Consider the following 23,117-nt stretch of genomic DNA (forward strand, 5'->3'; position numbering starts at 1 on the left):
TGGTAGGACGCTTGAAAGTTACAGTCAATGAAGACAGAAGTAATAAATTCAGACTGGTGCTCCCAAACTCAAGGAGGAAGGGGGGACACAAAACTGAAATAATGGCAAAGCTGGTCTTTGTGGTACATATTTATGGTGGTAACTGAAAGCATTTTCACAGGCGCTAGATTTTATTTGAAAGTGTAAAAGATCTTACAGCGCATTCAGTAGGATTTAAAAACAAGTTGGATCCTACTATGTTTCCTGATAACAATTATACAAAACAATTATACAATTATATAAGTGGGTCCACTCAAAACCCTACTCAAGTGTATTCAGTGGGGCTCACTCCCAGAGAAGAACACTAAAATACCATTTATAGGACTTATAGGTGCAAAAGGAACAGGAAGCAAGGGCTATTATCTCTCTTGGCCTTCTTGTGCCTTTAAGAAAAACACCCACACTCACCCCACACCCACCCACCCCACGGCTTTTATCTGAGAGACTCAATGCTTTTTAGATATTTTCTTTTAATTGCTGTCTAGTTTTATTATTTGTGAACTCCCTGAAAGGAAGTTGTGAATAGCTCCCTGAAGGGAAGGCATACCAGTTCTTTAAATAAAACAATATATAATTTCCTACTAAGTAAGGATATTGGAGAATACCCACAAGTGGATAGTAGATACCGTGAAACACCACCTTGGCAGAAAATGTGGAAGAATGAAGCTCCCAGGAAGAACACAAGGATTGGGGGGTGGGGAGGAACAGGCTGAATTTAGGGAAAGAGGCACACAGGAGCTAAATAATGACAAGTTGATCTTGGAAGTTCATCCTGATGATGGAGATTGGAAAAGAAATGACAGGCAATAGCTTTTACTTGTAACCAGAGGCGTGAATGCTAACAAAATTGAATGGTGGTTTGAACACGGAATGAACATTCTGCCTAGGATTGCCATCCTCTTGGAGATCTCCCGGAATAACTAATAATTGTCCTTCAGAGATAATTTCATCTGAAGAAAGGGTGGACTTTATGGCCTTAAACTTCAATTGGTTGGAGATGGAAAGCGGGGCTTGAGGGGCGGGGATGGAGCAGAGCTCCCCACACATCCCTGGAGGCCGATTCCTGCAGAAGGCAGCCTGCAGGGAGGCTGGGAGGGGGTTGGGGTGCTAGCTGCAGGCGCAAGTCTTTGGTCATGTGGGGGGGGGGCCCTCCGGCACCTGTGAGTGAACGGCGTGCGCCCAGGGACATGGGTATCCTCATGTCCCTAGGTCGGTACACCTCTTCAATTAGGCCTCCCTCCTCCCCCACCCTGCCCTCCATTGGCTCCACCCCCAATCTCCTGGAATTTCCCAACCCTTAGTTGATAACCTCCACTCTGCTGCTGAGAAAACAGTTGAACAAACAGCCTCAGAGATCATCATTTTCTGACAGTTGTAGGCAAAACAAGATGGATAACAAATGTCAAACATTGCCTCTCTCCTCAAAGGGTTAAACTTCTTCTCTGCTCTATCCTTCACAACAACCCTCTGAGGGAGGTTAGGCTGATAATGTGTGCTGAATCCAAAGTATAAGAGCAACATTCAGTGGAAAAATAGGCACTGGAAACTGGACCTCCCAGACCCTAGTCAGACATTGCACACACTGGTTCCAGAAGTCCAGGATCTTAAAACCCCTTTATTTTCTAAATTAAGGGGATATTTTTAACCTTTCCCAGTGTGAAAAAGTTGATGAACAGTAAGGACATTACACCAAGCAAAGCTCGTTCGGCACTCCAAGCATTTATGTGGTTTCTCCCCAGTGTGGATACATAGTGCCAGCTCAACTCTGCAGATTCAGTTTCCTCGTGGAGGAGGATCATCATACCACCTAGCTACACATTACCATCCTGCTGAATGGACAATTGTAGCTATGACAAGTTTTGTTTGCTGATTGTAATTGGAAGTTTGAACCATTGATGCTGAAAGTCAATATTAGGCAGACTGAGTTAGTTTTATTATTTTTCTGTTGCTGCATTTTTGGATAATGCTTTGTTTTATTCCTGCTCCTTTTTGAAATGCCTTAATAAATACGTTATTTTAAAGAGTGCTTTATGCATGCACTCAAACCATGGTAACCCTGGAATCTGGTGGGTTAGGGGCTTCCCAACAGCCCTGCAGGGAGGGCTTGATCTCAAGTTCCCTGACATGGTGGCAGGGGAGACATATGGCTTGTGCATGAGTAAATCAGGGTGCAGTACATTCTCTGTGAATTCAGTAGCTTGGTTGTTAGGTTTTTAAAAGATTAAATAGTCACATAAACAAATGGTAGTAAAGCATTAGTATCTCATGAGGTGGCCAGACAGCCTGCAACTTGGGAGGTAAGACTGGGGATTGGGGCTTCAGCAGAGAATTGTGCCCAGGAGCTCAATCATGTAGCAGTTGATCAATACTTGGAGTGGGGCCAGAGACCTCTGAGAAGGAAAGAATTGGGACTATGCAAGAAGCAGGAAGATGTTGGCTTTTCATCAGTCAGGGAGATTTGTAGCTGCAGTTCAGAGGAATGACATAATAAAGTCGCAATGGAATGCAGGTGCCAGTTCAACAGATAGCTGGGGCTTCAAAGTAAAGCCACTCAAGGTTTCTGTCAGTGACGACATCAAAGTAATGTTGTTCTTCTTTATCAGTTCAGTCGTGTCCGACTCTTGGATACTCTGCAAACCAGTCCCCTCCATGCTTCCCTGTTTGCCACAACTTCTTTCAATTGGTTGATGTTCATGCCCATGTCCCTCTTAATGGTTTCCAACCAATGAGTCATTGGCCTACCCCGTTTCCGTTTACCACTGAGCATTCCGAGTAGCATCTCTTTTTCCAGTGAATTTGCCCTCATCACATGTCCAAAGTAGGTTAGGTTCTGTCTAGTGATCTTGCCCTCCAGGGACATCTCTGGGTTGATACGCTCCAGGACAGCTTTGTTGGTGACTCTAGCTGTCCAGGGGATTCATAAAAGTTTTCTCCAACACCACAGCTCAAAGGCATCCACTTTTCTTTTTTTGACAGTGTCCATGTCTCACAACCATATGTCATGATTGGGAACACGATGGCTGTTACCAGTCTTTGTTTGGTGGTGATTGAAACATCTTTGCACTTCCATTCCAAAGTAATGTAATTCCACATAAAGTAGACAAGAGAATTTCAGATATTACAAACCAATTTCCTACTCATCAACTTAAAATCTACAAACCTGAGGCTACATCAAGAGTTTTGTTATGATGGCTGTTTGAGAATCTGATGGTCAACCTGATGGGATTAGCTGTCTGTCAGTGAAGCAGGTGGTGGCATCAGAAAAGATCACATCTTCTGTTCCAATTCCGCAGTAGTTTGTGAAGCTGTGATTGCAAACTGTGGCTAACTGTTTGGCACGACGTGCGGAATGAGCTTTGGAAACTAGAAGGGGAATGCTGAGTATTTTTTTAATGAAAGTATTCTAAACTGAAGTTTGTGTTTTGCTATTAACCAGTTTTCCTTTTTCATTCAGAGGGAATTTTAGAAGGCTTTGTCTAAAATGGGAAAGGTTGTAACTGGAGAATAATCCAGGTAACAGCCTTTTGGGAAGGGGCCTGTCAGAACAGAGGCCCACTTTTTTTTTAAATGAGATCTGTTTGAGATTGAACAGTTCAGGTGGTGGAGACTTAGCCTTGGAGGCCTTGAATTTGTTGTATAAAAGCTGTATCTGCTTGTTCAAATGTTTACACTCGGTGTCAAACCAATCTCTGCCTTTGTGATTCCCCTTCCTACTTGATTCCCCTAGAAGGGCCACCAGGTGTGAAATAAGTTGTTCGTATTTTCCTATACTGCTGCTTGCATTGTCTGCTGTGACTACAGAAAAACTTAGGGATCTACAGTGATGTTATTTAGCGCTTCCCTAGCTTTATTACATATTTGCATTGACCACCTTATTATAGGAGTTGTATTAATTATCTTATAGATTGGAGGTTGAACTGTTGAGGCCTCATTGAAGGAGAGGATGAGTGGGAGGTGATCACTAAAAAAAAATCAGCTACCCTAAAGGCTTGTAAATTATCTAACAAATTAGGGGGCACAAGTATGTAATCTATTACACTGCATCCAAGAAGTGAAATAAAGGTAAATTCGCCTGAGTTTGGGAATTTGGTCAATCCATTCAACCATAATTCGTTATGGAGAAGAGCCAATTTGGTTACGTGAAGGCCAGTCGAATTGGAGATGAGATCCTTAGAACTCCTTGAAATGGCGTGAAATGGAGCTGAAGGAGTTCTTGATCTATATCTTCTTCTTGGGTGCATAGTTGAATAAGATCATTTCCTACCCTGGCATTGAAGTCCCCCACGAGTACTAGCTCTGACTGGGGATGCTTGGCTTCAAAGTCACCTACAAAATTTGACAGTCTTCTCCAGTCATTGTCAGAAGCTTCTGAAGCATTCCTTGGGGGTAGGTAAACATTCACTAAGATAAAGCTTACCACTGTTCTATTTAAGGGTTAATGTTTATCCAAAGGTTTATTCTATTTATGGATTTTTAGATGCCGTGAAAGATTGCTCCTCTCACTGAATCTCTTTCCACATCCTGTGCATTCAAAAGGTCTCTCTCCCGTGTGGGCTATTTGATGCCTTTGAAGATTGCCACTCTGACTGAATCTCTTTCCACACTCTGTGCATTCAAAAGGTTTCTCCCCCGTGTGGGTCCGCTGATGCTTTTGAAGACTGCTACGGTGACTGAATCTCTTTCCACACCCTGAGCATTCAAAAGGTTTCTCCCCTGTGTGGGTTCTTTGATGCTGTTGAAGACTGCCACTCTGACTAAATCTTTTTCCACACTCTGAGCATTCAAACAGTTTCTTCCCTGTGAGGGTTCTTTCATGCCTTTGAATATTGTTACTGTGACTGAATCTCTTTCCACACTCTGAGCATTCAAAATATCCTTCACTTGTGTGGGTCCTTAAGTGCTCTTGACTGAATCTCTTTCCACACTCAGGGCATTCAAAAAGTATTTCCCCTATATGGGTTCTCTGATGCATTTGAAGATTCCATCTGTGACTGAATCTCTTTCTACATTCTAAGCATTCAAAAGGTTTCTCTCCTGTATGAGTCCTTTGATGTTTTTGAAGACTGTCACGCCGACTGAATCTCCTTCCACACTCTGAGCATTCAAATGGTTTCTCTCCTGTGTGGGTTCTTAGATGATGTAGAAGAATGCCACTCTGACTGAATCTCTTTCCACATTCTGGGCATTCAAAAGGTTTCTCCCCTGTGTGGACTCTTAGGTGCTCTTGAAGACTGCCACCGTGACTAAATCTCTTTCCACACTCTGAGCATTCAAAAGGTTTTTCCCCTGCGTAGGTTCTTTGATGTCGTTTAAGACTATCATGCCGACTGAATCTCTTTCCACATTCTGAGCATTCAAATGGTTTCTCCCCTGTGTGGGTTCTTTGATGCAGCTGAAGATTTCGACTGTGACTGAATCTTTTTCCACACTCTGAACATTCAAAATGTCGCTTGTTTGTGTGAGTTCTTAGGTGCTGCTGAAGACCACTACTCTGACTGAATCTCTTTCCACACTCAGAACACTCAAAAGTTTTCTCCCCTATATGGGTTCTTTGATGCCTTTGAAGAATGGTACTGTGACTGAATCTCTTTCCACACTCTGAGCATACAAAAGGTGTCTTTCCTGTGTGTATTCTTTGGTGTAGAAGGAGCTCTGATCTATATTTGAAGTTCTTTCCACACCAAAAGCATCTATGTGCCTTAATTATACTGTGCTGCGTAATACGTACATTACCCTTTCCTCCATCAGAAAAGGTCATTCCACTCTCTAAGGAGATTAGTGGCTTGTCTCCTGAATGAATCCTTTGGTGTAGAAGAAGATCTGATTTCTGTGAGAAACTCTTGCCTGAGGAGCTATAAGGTATCTCTTCTGTATGTGTTCTTTGATGACTAAGAAGCTCTGCTCCGCAAAGGAAGTTCTTCGCACACTCCAAGTATTGATGGGTGTTCAGGCCACTGTGAATTTGCAAATGGATCTCATATTGGGTTTGATCTGAGAAGCTCATTCCACACTCCAAGCACTTATATGCTTCTTCCACCTTATGGATCACAACATGGAAATCCTGCCCTTGGCCAGAAATGGGTTCATCCCTTTCCTCACCAATGTGACTTCCTTTCTGTTTTGTTGGGCCTTCTTGATTCCTGACATCTTTCAAATATTCATTCTTGACTGCCTCTGGCAATAACTGATCCATTTCCTCATCCACTTCATTCCACTGCTCATCCCCTGCTGGAATAAAAAGACAGAACAAGAGAGATCTCATTAACACCCATACAAGGAGGTCTGATTTTCCCTCCAAGTTTCATCCACATGCAAACCATTTCAGTGATTTTTTTTCCTGTTATGCATTGAAGGGTACATTAATATACACTTTAAAGGAACATGGAAGCCAGCTGCATTATAAAGGCTTGGTTTGCAGTCAAACCATTCCCAGAGCTGCTCACCTGAGTGAATTCTTTGATATGAAATAAGGGCTGATTGCCAGCTGAAGGTTTCTGTGCACTCCATGCAATCATACATTTTCTCTCCCGAGGGAATCTGCCTTTTGGAAATACCACTCATGTTCTTATAGAAAGTCTTCCCAAGTTTTTCCACACTTTCATTTTTGTTTTCCCTGGAGTGGATTCTCTGATTAGTACAGAGGCCTTCATTCTTTGTTGTTTTGCTTGACCATTCTTCTTGGACTGGGATTTCATGGAAAACTTCTCTTTGGGATGGAACAGGCTTATCCCTCCTCTTGGCTGTATGATCTCCCACCTGTCTCTGTGGTCCATCACCAAACCTGAAATTTCTTTTGGAGTCTTCATCCTTGACATTTTCCACAGCGAACCCCTGGAATCTCCCAACAGTCTCCTCTACAGGTCCTCCTGGATGAAAGAAAGAGGTCAACTCAACACCTACACAAGAAGCCAAGCTACCCATCTGACACAGCTCATTAATGGGCACTTATGTCCTCTATCAGACCTGCTGCCCCCCATGAGCCACTGGTCACATTTTAATCCCAGCCTCCTCCCACCCCCTGCAAATCAGAAGTTTTTATATTTTGCCTATCTCTCCCCTCCTTAAACTCCCTGTATGTACTTTAAGGGGGAGAGTGGTAAATAATCACTATTATTCTGCCACTGCTCACAGTTGACTTGTTGTTCAGGTCCTTTGAATCTCTGCTATTGATGATGAAATAGATGAGATCATGAGAACGTTTTTATACCCTGCTTTTCTTTTCCCTTAAGAGTCTCAGTGCAATTTACAAATCACATCATTTTCTTCTCCCCACAAAAGGCACATTTGAGGAAGGTGAGACTGAGAGTATTCAGAGAGAAATGTGACTGGCTCAAGGTCAGGCAGCAGGCTTCATGTGATTGAGTGGGGAGTTGAACCCTCCCTCCACCACTCTTAACCACTAAATCATGCTGGTTCTCTAGAAGAAGTTACCAAGATCTCCAGTCCTGCAACTGGACCAAGAGTTTCCTTCTAGCCCTGATTAAAGCTTTTGCTGGAGGTGGTGAGGAAGAAACCAGGACTTCACTGAGTGAAAGCCACAGTTCATAGGGACCACCATGGTTTTTGGAAAAGTTGTAGGGAGGGCAGGTAAGCCCTAAAGGCATCAAGGTGAATACAGTAGGAAAATACTTTTGGCCTCCTCCAGCTTGGCTGTTCTTAAGTAACTCCCTCCCACCTTTCCCTGGAATATCCCATATTTGAGGATACAATTTGCCCTCAAAAGCCACAGCTGAGCTCAGCCCTGGATGGAATTTCACAACATCTCTGATTATAGAAGCGGGTTGGTGCTACTAGTCTTGCTGGATCTGACCACAGCATTCGACACTGTAGATCATGACCTTTTCGTCCACCGCCTCACTGACCCAGGAATACAGGGATCAGCTCTTTTTTGGCTGGCCACTTTTCTCTATGATCAGGGGTCACAGGCAGTGTCGGGATAGGGGGTCTCCAGGCAACACTGCATTGAATGTGGGGTGACACAGGGGTCTTCCTCTCCCTGACATTGTTTAACACCTACATGCGACCCCTTGCTCAGCTGGTGAGGAGCTTTGGGTTTGGGTGTCATCAATATGATGACACCCAGCTCACTCTTATGATGGAGGGCTGGCCGGCCTCTGCGGCTGAAGCTCTCCAGCATTGTTTAAAAGCCATGGCAGGTTGGTTGAAAGTATGCAGACTGAAGTTAAATCCAGCGAAGATGAAAGTTCTCTGGCTGCCAACCCTGGAATTCTCTGGCTGCCAACCTATGGAATTCTGGCTGCCAACCCTGGACAGTGCAGCAATATATTTAGTTGCATCAGTCAAGAGTCTGGGTGTGATTCTGGACTCCAGTTTATCGCTGGAGGACCAGATCATGAGGAGAGCCCAGACTAACTTTTTCCATCTCAGACAGGTGCAGCAGCTGGCCTCAAATCTCTCTAAACCTGACCTCGCCACAGTAATCCATGCAATGGTCACTTCAAGAATAGACTACTGTAATTCCCTCTATGCTGGCCTACCTTTCTCTTTGATCCGGAAATTAAAGCTTGTCCAGAATGCAGCCACAAGGCTGCTTATGGGGCCATCCAGTCGCGATCATATTACACCAGTTCGTAGAGACCTACACTGGCTGCCAGTCGAGTTCTGGATCGTTTTCAAAGTACTGGTATTGATCTTTAAGGCCTTAAGCAGTAGTGGACCTACATATCTTCCAGATTCTAGTCAGAAGGGATGACTGTAATCCCCTCTGGGTACAAGTGTGTTGTAATGGTTGACAATAATGTTGGCATGCAAGCCTAAAGCCAGACCGGGGAAAGGGGTGTGGGGAGCATTTGAAGGATCTATAAGTCATTGCTTGATATCATAGACAGCACAGACTCATGGAGAAGAGCAAGGGTATGATGGACACCAAACCTTAATTCAAAGTTTTTGATATCAAGGTTTGCCTGACACCTGACACACGTCTTTCCTCCTTCCCCCTCAAGTATGCAAACAACACCTTCCCAGAAGGCTCAACCACTCAAATCTGGATAAAACAGCACTACCTTGAGAAGGTACACTTGGCCCCAGCCTTACAGTGATTGTGCCAGTGCCTGCATCCTGATTCCATCAGGGAACTGGGTAGATCATCCTGACTCTTTTCTCCCAAACATTAATTTAATCTTAAACCTTCTGCTAATCATTAGAGAGCAACCTTCCAAGCTCATCCAGACTTGGAATGTCCCTGATCCTAATTTCATCAATGCAGACCAAACCGCATCAAGAGCTGGCGCTCCCAAGTCTTAATCCAATCAAGCCTTTTTCCACAGCATTATCTGTGCCTGGGAACGGAACTTTGCTTTGTTCCAGGAAGATTATCAAGGCCAGAGGGTCAATTTTTCCTATAGTTAGACCTGATAGATGGCAACTTGCCCTCAGACATTTATCCTTGTGCCCAACATCGTTTCCTGTGAGCAGTTCTGGCCACAGAATCTCATTTTCTCCTATTCTTTTGGAGCGGTAAATATCACACTTTCCTTAATACCCTCCTTTATTACCTCTTTTGATCACCTCTCTATAAATCCCAGGCTTCTCAAAGCTCTGTCTGTGTTTGCAACTTGTGTGTGTAATTGTATTATTTTTAATATTTCAATAAAATTGCAACCTCCTCCTTCAATTCTGGTTTTTGGGTAGCTTTCTTCAGGAAATGACTTCCGTATAAACAGGTGCCATTTCCCCAATGTACCCACCTCTGGCATTGCAGGTCTGTTCTCAACTAATTTCCCAATCAAAAACGAACAGACCAGATACTGTGGGTAAGAATGGAAAGTCTTTTTGAGGGGTCTCTAAGTCTCACATTGGCCTCATGACATCCTCTCTGGCTTGGGTGATGGTCATAACACTGGCCTCAATTGTCCCAGGCAAACCAGGTGGCTTGGGATTCTCTACCTGGTCATGCTGAAATTTGCTTTAGTTTTCACCCTACATCCTTGAGGCCTCCAAAAGGGAGCAAGTAGCAGGACAGGCCTCAACATAATGGATGGCTGTTCAAGATTTTGATTCACGAGTAATCCCAAAGCTAGCAACTTGCCCCTTCATCGCTTATGAAAAATCCTTACCCAGAGAGGCCACACTCCTGTAGTTCTCCAGCATGACTTCCCTGTAGAGAGCTCTTTGGTCCAGATCCAGCAGGGCCCATTCTTCCTCAGAGAAATACACAACCACCTCCTCAAGGGAAACTGGAAACTGGAAAAAAAGCAGATCCCTTGTCAGAAATCATGCCAGGCAGAAACAGCACTCTGGAAGGGGACATTGCGGGAGGGTAGATGATAGACAGCCTGGCATGTGTATAGGAAGTGGCATTCAGAGCCTCTTGCCTGAGTCCTCAGCACCAACTGCAGGATAAAAGCCCCCTCCCCGAAGAGAGGAGAGGTGACCAAGACTGCCCCCTGCTCATCTCCTCTACCTGGACTGGAGGTGCAGCAGATGTTTCTACACTTCCACAAAGAAAATGGAACAACTTTGTGTCTTCATTTCCTGTGAGGGAGAAAAAAAATGGAAGAAAGGGTATTAGCCTCCATTTCCTAATCTGTTTGCTTGTGTGAACAGTGCTTCACTCACCCTTGTTTCCAGGGCTGTAAAACCTTGCCTTACGTACACTCAAAAAGAACTGTAGCCCTTTTTAGTAGGTTATGGGGGCACCCATCAGCCTTGGGGGTTATAAATGCTGCCTATATGTTTCCAACTTCTGTGATACTTGGCAAACTCTAGAGCAGGGGTCCCCAAACTACGGCCCGGGGGCCAAATGTGGCCCCCTGAAGGCATTTATCTGGCCCTCCAGGCATGGCGGCGATGGCTCCATTCATGTGCAGTGGGGGCTTGAGGGAGAGGAGGAACCGGCTCCAACGGCTGTTGATTGCAATTACATGACAGCACCCCCAAATCTCCATGAATTTTCTGACCCAGAGTTGGAAACCTTACGTGTGGCAACGCCTGCTCCGCCCTTCCCTCTCGGCTACTCCATGTGTTGTTGCTCTCAGGCTTTCTCGTTCGCCTACCACTCCCATTGGCATCCAGCCAGGCTGGCCGAATCCCAGGTCGCTGGCTTGCTAGGGAGGAAAGAATGCAGGAAGATACCGGATCCTGGGTTAGATGGAATGCTTCATTGGGAAAAGTTTCTGCTTTTTTTTTTACAGGGGAAGGTATTCCACAGCCTCCCCAACAATATTTGGAGCCCACCCTGTACTTGACATACTTTGGTCACTGTTCTAAAAATAGACCATGACAGAAAGACTGAAAGGTGAAATCAAACATTTTACAATCATTTGTGCATAGGAATTTGTTCATGGTTTTTTTTAGTCCGGCCCTCCAACAGTCTGAGGGACAGTGAACTGGCCCCCTGTTTAAAAAGTTTGGGGACCCCTGCTCTAGAGCTCAAAAACATGAGTACACCTCTTCTGAATCAGACCAAAGACCTATTCTCGACTGGCTGGGCCCTTGCACATGTCCTTGAGTCCAGGCTGGTACAAAAGAAAAAGGGAGCTAAAAAGGAAATTGAATTACACCTTGTCATCACATCTGGCTAAAAACCTAAATGAGAGTTTAGTACATCTGGAAGCTCAGGACAATAGCAATTTCCAGATGATCTACTGATGTAATGTCACATCTGGGTTTTCAGTCAGATAACACGACATCATATCCTGACTTGCCAGAATAAAAAAGAATACATACTCATATAGCTATACAAAAATGTGCTGTAGTAGTTAAGAGCAGGTGGATTCTAATCTGGAGAATCAGATTTGGTTCCCTACTCCTCCACCTGAGGCTTATCTGGTAAACCAGATGTGTTTCCCCACTCCTACATTCCTGCTGGATGACCTTGGGCTAGTCACAGTTCTTTGGAACTCTGTCAGCCCCACCTATCTCACAAAATGTCTGTTGTGGGGAGAGAAAGGGAAAGGAACTTGTAAACCACCTTGAGTCTCCTTGCAGGAGAGAAAGGTGGGATATAAATCCAAATTCTTCTTCTACAATGTCTTCCAAAACATTCAGCATTAAAAAATACCATCAAATGCTATATTACATGATATAATTTGTCATCAAATACATAGCTTGTAAGATAACCATTATTCAACAAAGTGCTCCTTTTCTTTGAGGTTACAAAGCAAAATTTCACTACAGCATACAAAATGGTAGGCCTTTTATTTTCCAACAATAATTTAATAATTAAGCTTTTACTGGATACAGAGTAATTTAAATGGCCAAAGTTAAGAGCAGGTGCATTCTAATCTGGAGGAACCGAGTTTGATTCCCTGCTCTGCCGCCTGAGCTGTGGAGGCTTATCTAGGGAATTCAGATTAGCCTGTACACTCCCACACATGCCAGCTGGGTGACCTTGGGCTAGTCACAGCTTTTCGGAGCTCTCTCAGCCCCACCCACCTCACAGGGTATTTGTTGTGAGGGGGGAAGGGCAAGGAGATTGTAAGCCCCTTTGAGTCTCCTATAGGAGAGAAAGGGGGGGATATAAATCCAAACTCCTCCTCCTCCTCCTCCTCCTCCTCCTCCTCCTCCTCCTCCTCCTCCTCCTCCTCTATAATTTCAGAATAAAGCTCACAGTCTAAGAGAATGTGAGACAAAGACTCCACCACCTGCTGTGCATGGATATTCATGCATTTCACATGGTTGATGCTGAAATCTACCAGAGAGGACAGCATAGGGTACAGCATCAAATCAGTCTCTGGAAAAAGCCCATCTTAATTAGGATGAAATAATATTAGATAAATAAGGGGCTGTGCCCCTCTCGGATCAAGATATTAGATCCCTATACATGTTTGGAAGCAGTGCTGACTCAGTCTTTAATTCAATATCACAATAGCATAGTTGAACCAGGGATTTAACCCTACTCAGCCCCAATGGGTCAAGGTCTGTTGAGAGTAGCTTTTGGGTTATCTTAACAGGCCAAAGTGAATATGGCTTGGCAGAAAGATATTGTGATAAAAGTCCAGCTGACTTAAGATGCGCTTTCAACCAGTAGTTAGTTAACCAGATCTTTGATTCCACTTTATGAAGTCCCGCCTCCTGTCTAAGCACAACATTTGGTGTGAATTTAGGGACATTAAACAGGGCTCTGAGAAAGACTGATTGAATCCTTTCTAGTGTAGTAAAGCTGTTATTCCGACTTAGTTGTGCACCATAAAGAAGCCAAGATAAGGATTTGGCTGTAAGTAGCCTGATGGCTGCAGGGACACAGCCACCACCATTTGTTCTAAACAAAATCTTAGTATAGTATTAGGCTTTCTTTGCGCCAAGAGAATAATAGAGCGAGTGTGAGCAGCACTTTTGCCCATTTGGTAGAACACTACTCCCAAATACCTAAATGATCTGACTTGCTCTATCTGATGCTCATCAATCCTCCATGAAGACTTCCTGTACCATGAGTTAAAACATATAATCCAGCTAAAAACCCAATCGAGAGTTCAGTGCATCTGGAAGCTCAGGGTAATACCAATTTCCAGAGGATATACTGATGTAATGTCACATCTGAGTTTTCAATCAGATGCAAGATAACGTGATAGCACATCCACCACAAGCCACTCCCCAAAGTGCTGGAGATGCCAGACTGCAGATTGGCATCCTTAGACTAGCATCCCATTCCCTGCAGCAACCGGTCAAATGCCCTGAAAAGCATGACAACAAAGCAAATTTCGCACTATTCCTGGTATCTTGCAACTCCGTTTCAGAGCCTGCTCCACAGAATGCACAGGCTCCTTTATTCACAAGACTGAAAAGCTAGGACAAGAGGGATATAAATATTGTAATCAAGGTGAGAATGATCTCCATGAACTTATCTAATCCCCTTTTAAGAGCATCACAATTAATGAACGCATTTCCTATCCCGTCCCTCGCCATTTCCTCTTTCCATTTCCTGAAAAGCCCCACAGGGCCTCCCCTTTTCCTGCTTCTTTCACTCTTTCTTGAATTACCAACCTCCAAGTGAGTCTTGGAGATTTCCTGCAATCACAACAGATCTCCCAATTAGAGAGATCAATTCTCCCTATAGGGTTGCCAGCACCAAGTTCTTGAAGATTTAGGGGAGGAGCCTTGGTAGGGTGAGATTTGGGGTGGGAAGCAACATCAGCAGGGTATAGTGAGTTAGAGGTATAGTGAAATAGAGCCTCCAGACCAGCCATTTTATCCAGGGGACTTAATCTCTGTCATTTGGAAAGCAGTTGTAATCCTAGGTGATCTCTAGCTACCACTCAGAAGTTGACAACCTTAATTGCCTGAAGAAAATGGCTGCTTTGGAGTGCAGGGTCTATGGCATCTGAACTCCCTCTCCAGAATCCTAAAACCTCCAGGAATTTTTTTTAACCTGGAGTAGGCAACACTGTCTCCTTCACAGTCACCTACCTTTATCTGCTCTTCTATGTTAATCTTTCCTTCCCACCCCTCACCCAGCAATTTCTACCTAGGAAAACTGATGATGAGTTGTGTGGCCGCTAGGCAGGCTCACTTGCATGGGAGGGAACTCTGAAGGTAGGGTGGTACCTCACTATCCCATATATCCCCCTGTGTTATTTCCTTTTCCCCTTCCCCCTGACAACCCCCATGGCCTTTCCACTTTCCCTGCCTCGTTTTCTTTTTCTCAGTCAACCAACACCACACATTTTATATGTCTCCCACCTTCAGTTATGTTTAGTATTTATTTAATTCATCTTACCTCACCTTTCTTCTCAGTGGGGACCAAAGCAACATCATTCTCTTTTTATCTGCACAACAATCCTGAGGGTTAGGCTAGCCTAAAAATACACAAATGGGCTAAAAGTACCCACGTGAGCTTCCATGGGAACATGGGGATTTGAACCTGGGTCTTCCAAACCCTACTCTGAAGCTCTAACTGCTGCACCACACTGGCTGTGAGTATTGTCTCTCTCCACTGTCCTTGCAGTGTAGGCTCAGACCCTCACTGCCAGTCACCAAGACAACAGAAGACAGAGACCACAGGATTCTTTGATCAGAATGCCTTTATTCAGCTTCAGACTTTCCCTTCCCTCTCTATGTCTCCCATACCATCCAACTTTGCTCCTCCTCTTCCCTCCTTTTATCCTCTCCAAAAGGGTTCCTCCCCCTTGGATCTCCCTACTCTTGACTATTAATGGCTGGTAGGTTGTCTGTCAAGCCCTTCCTGCTCAGGATTGTGCCCCCCCTCCGGCGCTCTTGACTCTCCTTTCTGATTGCAGCCTGGTCTGGGTGCAGCCCTGGGTGTTAGCCCTGCCATGCTCTGGGGAAGCCCTGAGGCCTGCTGCCAAAGCAGTCCTGCAAGTCCCCTGCAGTTTCTCCTGGCTTCCAAGAGGTCCCTGCGTTTTCTGGAAAGTCCAGGGGCAGGGTTGCCAGAAGCAGGATTCCTACAGTCTCTGGATGGGTGATGGTGAAAGGGAGGGACATGGGTAGGGCTGCTGGATGCTGGGAAGCATTCCTGTTCCTGGACACAGGCTTTCATAGGGTGGCTAATGGTGAACAGAAACAAGCAGTCAGGCCTACTTGAGTCATGCAAGTTGGGTGGTATCAAGTCACCCAGAGGTTGCAGCCAGGGCTAGAGTTGCCAATCTCCAGGTGGGAGCTGGAGAACCCCCAGAATCACAACTAAAATCCAGATGACAGAGATCGGTCCCCCTGGAGAAAATGGCTTCTTTGGAGGATGGACTCTATGGAATTATATTCCGGGGGGGCCTTTTCCCTCCCCAAACCCTGCCCTCCTAATCCTCAACCACAAAACCTCCAGGAATGTCCTGACCTGGAGCTGGCAACCCTTGCCAGGTATGGCCCCAAAGAATCCTCCCTCTCAGAGCCCCACTTGTCAGGGGAGACTGGTTTATAAATCCAGTTAAACTACATAATTAAAAGGCCAAAATAGGCCTGGGAAGGTCTTTGCCCCTTGCTTTTACTGACAAAACCAGGTCTTGGAAGGATGTGCTTGTCAAGCAACAGCCACTGAGAGACTCTACTATTTAAACCTACAGGTGATCCCTTTTATCATTTTTGGGTTTTTTTTAATGCCCAATGTGTGTGTGTGTGTGTGTGTGTGTGTCTTTTTTTTAGGGTTCACGTTTTTCTGCAATCCTACGGCCCTTTTCAAGTTTGTAAAAAGATCTATTATGCCCATTTTCAGAAGAAGAGGACAAGAGTTTGGATTTACACCCCACCTTCCTCTCCTGTAGTCTTAAAGCAGTTTAACAACTCCTTCCCCTCCCCACCCCGTAAGAGACACCTCGTGAAGTAGATGGGCTTGGGAGAGTTCTGAAAGAACTGTGACTGGTCCAAGGTCACCCAGTAGGCTTCATGTGTGGGACAAATCCAGTTCATCAGATAAGAGTCCGCTGCTCATGTGGAAGAGTGGGGAATCAAACCTGTTTTTGCAGATTAGAGTCTACTGCTCTTAACCATGATGGCTTCTGCTCCAGTCACCAGATTTATGCTCTAGCTCCAGTCACTGGACTAACCCATGTACCTACTGGAATATAAGTTAAGAGCCATAACATGAATCCCCCAATCCCATTCAGGCACAATGAGTCCTTACCATGTGAGAGGGCATCTTGGACATGCTCCTGGGCCTGCAGCCTTTCCCCCAATGGACCTTTTTCCATCTCAGAGAAGTTGGCTTCCATCTTCACAGAAAGATCCCACATCTGAAATAGAAGCAAGGAAGGAAGACATATAAGAAACAGAATGGAAGATAACAAGGAATGGATCCTGCCACATTCCTGGCTCTGCACTCTTCTACCAGCAGACCTGGTGGGGTTTTCTTTCAACATTTGCAAATCATCTGAAGGGATAAGAAATTCCCTAGAAGAAGTGACTGCTGAAGCAGTTTGTTAAATCTCCCACTTGGGTGATGAACACTTGGATAAATATTGGACAGTGAAGCTGTAGGAGAAGGTCAGATATTGTTGCTTGAATTGGACATAACTGGAAAGAAAAATCCTCACCTGTTCTGCCTGCCACTTCTCCTCTGCCTGACTCAGGAGGAAACCTTCAGCCAGGGCCACAGCTTGGGAACTGGTCTCTGGCCCGCAGCCTCTAACCCAGGACTGCATTTCTGGGGGCAGGACGGTCAGGAACTGCTCCAGGATCACCAGGTCCAGAATCTGCTTCTTGGAGTTTCTCTCTGGCTTCAGCCAGTGGTTGCAAAGTCCATGCAGCTGGCTGCAAACCTCTCGGGGCCCATTAGCCTCAGAGTAGCAGAGCTGTCGGAAGTGTTGGCAATGTACTTCTGAGTTCAAGGGCTTCTGGTCGCAGGTCTCAGTCATAGCTGGCTCCCAGAATTCAACACCAGTCACAGCTTGCATAGGATAGGGGAATTTCCATGCTCTCTTGCCAGGTCCAGGTCCTTCTGGGTCATTCTCTTCCATCTCCTTCCCCTTCTATTGGATCAACTCCGACTGTGAAAAGATGCTTTTGCTCACTTTTCTGGAAAGACAGGCTTCTCCCTGTGGGGGGCCTAGGGGAGCAGGAGATGGAAAGCAAAGTGCTGCAAAGAAAACAAAACAGAATTGAGATACATGGTGAATTGGAACAAACACATCTCTTGTAGTTTGTACTGACATATTGCTACATTACATATCCATTTTTTTAAAGATATGCCTGTTTGGTTCTTCATGAAAATTAACTGTCTCTGCCATGTTAAAGATTTAACAAGCTTCCCTCTGATTACTTTGGAGGACTTTTGGGGGGTGAGTGGGTGAGGAATTGTGTTTCACCATGTCCACACCCAACTTTAAGGTTACTCCTCCCAAGACAAGTGTAATTTCTATTTAATTCAAAGCAGGGTATCAAAGAACTATTTTTAATTGAAGAACTGAAGGAGTTCACATTTTTGATAGTGAGCTCCCACCTAGTGACACTTATGGAAACAACAGTAAAGGCACTTCAAATGTTTTCGTTCTCTTTTATATAAGACGTAGCATAGAGCACAGCAGATAAGTATGAAAACAATAATTAATGTGCCACCTTTGGCCTGTTTTCTCACTTTTGCCTAGGAGCCAATCCTTTGAAGCAGAACAGACTTGAAGAACTGTACCAAAAAGAAGAAGGTGGTGGTGGTGTTGCTGGTGGTGGTGGTAGTGATGATGATGAGAAGAGGAAGAGATTTTCATACCCCACTTTTCTCTACTACAAGGAGTCTCAAAATGGATTAAACTCTTTCCCCTCTCCATGTCATAGAATCACAGAATCATAGAGTTGGAAGAGACCACAAGGACCATCAAGTTCAACCCCCTGCAATGCAGAATCAAAGCACTCCTGTCAGATGGCCATCCAGTCTCTCTTTCAAAACCTCCAAAGAAGGAGACTACACCACACTCTGAGGTAGTGCATTCTGCTGTCAAACGGCCATTACTGTCAGGAATCTCTTTTTCTTCACCTTGAACCCATTACTCCTGGTCCTAGTGTCTGGAGCAGCAGAAAACAGGCTTGCTCCCTTACCAATATCACATCCCTTCAAATATCTAAACATGGCTATAATAATAATAAGCCTTTATTTGGCATAACAATAATCATAACACAATAAAAAACCTGAGATAAAAGGTATACAAACATGGCTATTATGTCAACCTTCTCTTCACCAAACATAGCCATATCCCTAAGGCTCTCCTCATAGGGCATGGGTTCCAGACCTTTTACCATTTTGGTTGCCCTCCTCTGGACCCATTCCAGCTTGTCCATATCTTTCTTGAATTGCGGTGCCCAGAACTGTACACAATAATAGACACCTTGTGAGGTAGGTGGGGATGAGTTTCTGACTTGTCCAAGATTCTTTAGGAGGCTTTCATGTGGAAGAGTGTGGGAAACAAACCTCCTGGTTCCTCCAGATTAGAGCCTCCACCGTTCTCTAACCACTACACCACATGCTGAGCAAAGAAGACCACACTTCACTTTGGAAGCAGAGATTACTTGAGAGAAGGGCCGGAACTAAATTCAGATATCGAGGATCCCTCGTGAAAAATGTATGATTTTAGCTCGAAACAAAGAACATGACTCTCATATCGTAAATCATGTCTTAGTTTATAGGAAGTACCTCAAAAATCAGACCTTCATACGTACACATAGAATCTCATGAAGCCTGCTGAGTGACGTTGGGCCAGTCACAGTTCTCTCAGCTATCTCACAAGGGTTGTGTGGAGAGGAAGGGAAGGAGTTTGTACACTGCTTTGAGACTCCTTATGGTTGAGAAAAGCAAGGTGTTGTCCTGAGTGCCAATTTTAGGGTGTCCGTCTATTGGTCCAGCTGACAATAAAGAGGCATCAGTAAGGAAAAATTATAGGAGGTTTATTTTCTGTACAGCAGACAATCCTACAGAGACTAGAGCTCATCATCTCAAGGTGTCCCAAAAATCAAGATACATTTAAGACAATTATAGGAAGTCCTGACATCACAATAAGGTGATGACAGACCAATACATTTACATAATATAACCATTAACTATCAACCAAGATAAGCAGAACAAACTGAAAAGCATCTCACTACAGGTTTTGTCTTCTCCCATTGGGATGTGGCATGAATTTCAATAGTTCAGCTGACTGGAATGAAAATCTTCTGCATAGAACTCAGCTGAACCCACTTTAATCAAAACAAAGCTGTAAGGAAGACTTGAAGTCTCTTTTACAAAGATAAGGGGTGTCTTCGAGAACACCTTCCTGGGCGATAGAAATGGGTCACAGAAATGCTGGCACTTATTTTTAGAGAGTTCAGGGTTACCTCAACCAATGAAAAGCCAGTCTAATGTATTGTCGAAGGCTTTCACGGCCAGATTCAACTGGTTGTAGTGGGTTTTCTGGGCTGTGTGGCCGTGGTCTGGTGGATCTTGTTTGAGATTCAAAGCTGCCTGTATCGGGCATTCGGAGGTGTATCCTCTGTGATAACACTCCTGAAGATGCCAGCCACAGATGCAGGCTTAAACGTTAGGAACATGATTCACCGGGCTCACTAGACCAATTAGACAGCCTGGAAAACCCACTGACAAACCAGAAAACCTACGTCACTTTTTATTATCTACTCATATGAATCATTTCTACATATTTTACTTTGATTTCTTCCACCTCACTGCATCAGGATATAAATTCAAACTCCTCTTCTTCTAAATTCACCACCAAATCAAAGGTCCTGTCTACAACCACAGATTGCACCACAAAAATCAGGTATCCACTGCTTTGTGGTGCCACTAGGGTCCAAAGATGGAGTTTCAAATCACAAATCCTCACTATGTTTTTTTTTTCTTTTATCACTCCACATTTACTATCTGGTGCTGCTCTCAACTTGCTAACTACAAATGTTTGATTCACAGAAAAATCCCCACACATACAAAGCTATTACTGAAAGGAGAAATGTTGAGCCCACTGTCTCTGCTTTTACCAATCAGATCACAGACTGATGTTTCAATTTCAGGCCAGGCAGGGGCCGCCACACTTTTCTTCCATCCAGCCCATGTCACTGCTGACCCTGAAGAGATCCTGCAACTCTGGTTCATCCTTTTGGGGAGCCCAGAGGGGACCCCCCCCCCTTTTAGCACACACCCAGGGGAGTAGAAAAGCAGCAGAGGACCAGGATTCCTACAGAGAGAAAGACCAAGGGGATTGTAGGGGGGCTCTCTCTCATCAATTGCCCAAAGAACAAAAGACATGGATGCATTTCTTGGGATCCTAAGGTAGGAAAAGCCTGCTGGGACCACGCTACCAAAAGGTAGAGGGTGCAGATGTAGTGGGGGGGTGGGGGGGGTGGGCTTCATCACTAAATTGTTGAAGCAGCAGATTTTCTCGGAGTAGACCACCTTGCAGGACGCAATGTAGACAAGAACTGACAGACACACAGTCACCAGTGCAGTTCTATTTATTGCTATCTACTGACAAAGTGCTTCCGCCAGACCACAGGTGTTTTCAGGCACACATCACTCTGCTGTCTGTGCTATCTACCGGTATATACAAAAGTGGTACCAATCAGGTGCCCTTACCTTATCAGGTTTTGCACACGATACAAGCTGTGCACTCAGTCCTAATCTGCACACGGCACCTGCTAGAAAGAGGGTCCAGCTGTCATTTAGATTTTGCTCATCTAAACACATGTTCTGACATAAATCTCCTGCCCCTCCTCAGCCTTAACGCATCAACTTCCTCCCCAGTCTAAAGCCGCTAGAATATGGTCGCTTTCCATTCACATGTCTTTCTGGCACCGGAAGGGGTATGTGGATGTGGGGGAGAGAGGGAGCTCTTCTTCTTATCCACTGCTCCCCCCCTTCCTTTTCTCTTTTCCCTGAAAACTTAAATCTTCTTCCTGTAAAGAGGTAAAAGGTAAACGGTTTCCTCACTCCAATGCCTCGTTTGGACTGACTTTAACTAACCCAGGGGTAGGGAACCTGCGGCTCTCCAGATGTTCAGGAACTACAATTCCCATCAGCCTCTGTCAGCATGGCCAATTGGCCATGCTGGTAGGGGCTGATGGGAATTGTAGTTCCTGAACATCTGGAGAGCCGCAGGTTCCCTACCCCTGAACTAACCTGATACACCTCAGGACCTCAACCTGAGCTAAGAAAGAAACTGGTTTTTCTTCCAACTGGAGGTGGGGGGCGAAGATACAACCATCTTGGCGTCTCCTGTATGGGAAGGAATGGAAGGTTTGGAGACCTGGAGTCATCACTTCCCCTCTCGGGAGATCCTCCTTTGCCCCCTGGGAGCATTTTGTCTTCTGCTCGGGGCTTTGCCCTCCGGAATGAAGGGACGCTCCCTGCAGAGTCAGCCGCGACTGAATGCATCTCCTTTGCAAAGCGCAATGAATGCTGCGGGGGCGAGGACTGCCAGTTCCTGGGATGGAGACCCACCACCCTGCACTCCTCTTTCTTCATGGGGGGAGGGCTGGGCGTTTATCCCTTCCCCCCATCAGATTTCTACTCTTGAACCAGCCACTCGCCCTGGAGAGAACCTGCCTGGCTCCAAACACTCCCCCCCCTCCCCCCCCCTCTTATCCCTGGCCTTCCTTGACTCACATCCCCCCTCCCCCCGAATTCATAGAGAGTCTCCCACCCACCCTGCAAATGTCAATCACTCACAAGGACTCCGCAATGAAGGGAGGGGCTGGATACCCCCCACCCCCACCCCCCGCCGCCAGATGCAGAGAGGAAGAGGGGAGGAGCCCCAGATGGAGCAGCGCCCCCCCCCCCCCCCCGGACTTTGCAGTGGCGCCGCGGCTCTCCTGGATCTGGGCCAGCCTCTGACCTCCCTTCCACCCACCCGACGTTTCCATGCCTTGTATTGCCGCCCCAATCCCCTGGACCTCCCTTGACTCACTCGGAGGCAGCTGCTGCAAGGGTTGCACTCCGGGAAGAAGGAAGTGCCCCCGCCTCCTCCTCTGGAAGCCTCTCTGGGATTTGCGACTCACTGCCTCGGTTTCCGTGCAGCGGACGTTACAGTGGCCGGAAAACTAGACATAAGAACAACTAGACCAGGGGTAGGGAACCTGTGGCTCTCCAGATGTTCAGGAACTACAATTCCCATCAGCCTCTGTCAGCATGGCCAATTGGCCATGCTGGTAGGGGCTGATGGGAATTGTAGTTCCTGAACATCTGGAGAGCCGCAGGTTCCCTACCCCTGAACTAGACATAAGAACAGTTTTTTCCCGAATGCCATCACTCTGTTAAACAAATAATTCCCTCGATAATGTCAAACTATTTATTATATATTTATTATATAATTACTGCACTACTTTTTTCATCATTCCTATTACCCATCTCCTCCCAATTATGACTGTATGACTATAGCCTGTGCTGACATTTCATTTTATTTTATGATTTTACATTTTATGTTTTTATTACTATCGATTGTTTCCTGATTGCTTACTAGACCTATATGACAATCATTAAGTGCTGTACCTTATGATTCTTGACAAATGTATTTTTCTTTTATGTACACTGAGAGCATATGCACCGGAGACAAATTCCTTGTGTGTCCAATCACACTTGGCCAATAAAGATTCTATTCTATTCTATTTCTATTCTAAAAGGGGCAGGAGAGAGAGAAATAATAGGCAATGGAGACCGGACGCTTTTCTGCAAGGGAGAGACACCCACCTCCTGCCTT

At 45.2% G+C, this 23,117-nt stretch overlaps 2 protein-coding genes across 13 annotated transcripts in view; both read right to left on the bottom strand.

Moving 5' to 3' along the window:
- The window catches only part of LOC125428537 (zinc finger protein 436-like), a 774,209-nt gene that overhangs the window by 513,568 nt on the left and 237,524 nt on the right, over nucleotides 1–23,117 (bottom strand). The gene's annotated exons all lie outside the window — the stretch shown is intronic.
- On the bottom strand, nucleotides 112–21,333 carry LOC125428556 (zinc finger protein 569-like). 4 transcript variants are annotated; one of them, XM_048488865.1, is made up of 8 exons: nucleotides 20,999–21,333; nucleotides 16,983–17,524; nucleotides 16,574–16,682; nucleotides 10,463–10,533; nucleotides 10,116–10,242; nucleotides 6,483–6,905; nucleotides 5,067–6,267; nucleotides 112–4,913 (listed from the first exon to the last, which is right to left on the bottom strand). In XM_048488865.1, exons 2-8 carry the CDS (start codon nucleotides 17,403–17,405, stop codon nucleotides 4,499–4,501), a joined length of 2,769 nt encoding a protein of 922 aa, XP_048344822.1. In that variant the 5' UTR covers nucleotides 17,406–17,524; nucleotides 20,999–21,333; the 3' UTR covers nucleotides 112–4,498. The 4 variants fall into 4 exon arrangements, with proteins under 4 accessions (XP_048344822.1, XP_048344820.1, XP_048344821.1 ...); XM_048488863.1 differs by adding an exon at nucleotides 20,404–20,600 and having other exon boundaries at nucleotides 112–6,267; nucleotides 20,999–21,331; XM_048488864.1 differs by having other exon boundaries at nucleotides 112–6,264; nucleotides 20,999–21,332.

Source organism: Sphaerodactylus townsendi, linkage group LG03 (assembly GCF_021028975.2).
Source record: "Sphaerodactylus townsendi isolate TG3544 linkage group LG03, MPM_Stown_v2.3, whole genome shotgun sequence".
Classification (NCBI taxonomy): domain Eukaryota; kingdom Metazoa; phylum Chordata; class Lepidosauria; order Squamata; family Sphaerodactylidae; genus Sphaerodactylus; species Sphaerodactylus townsendi.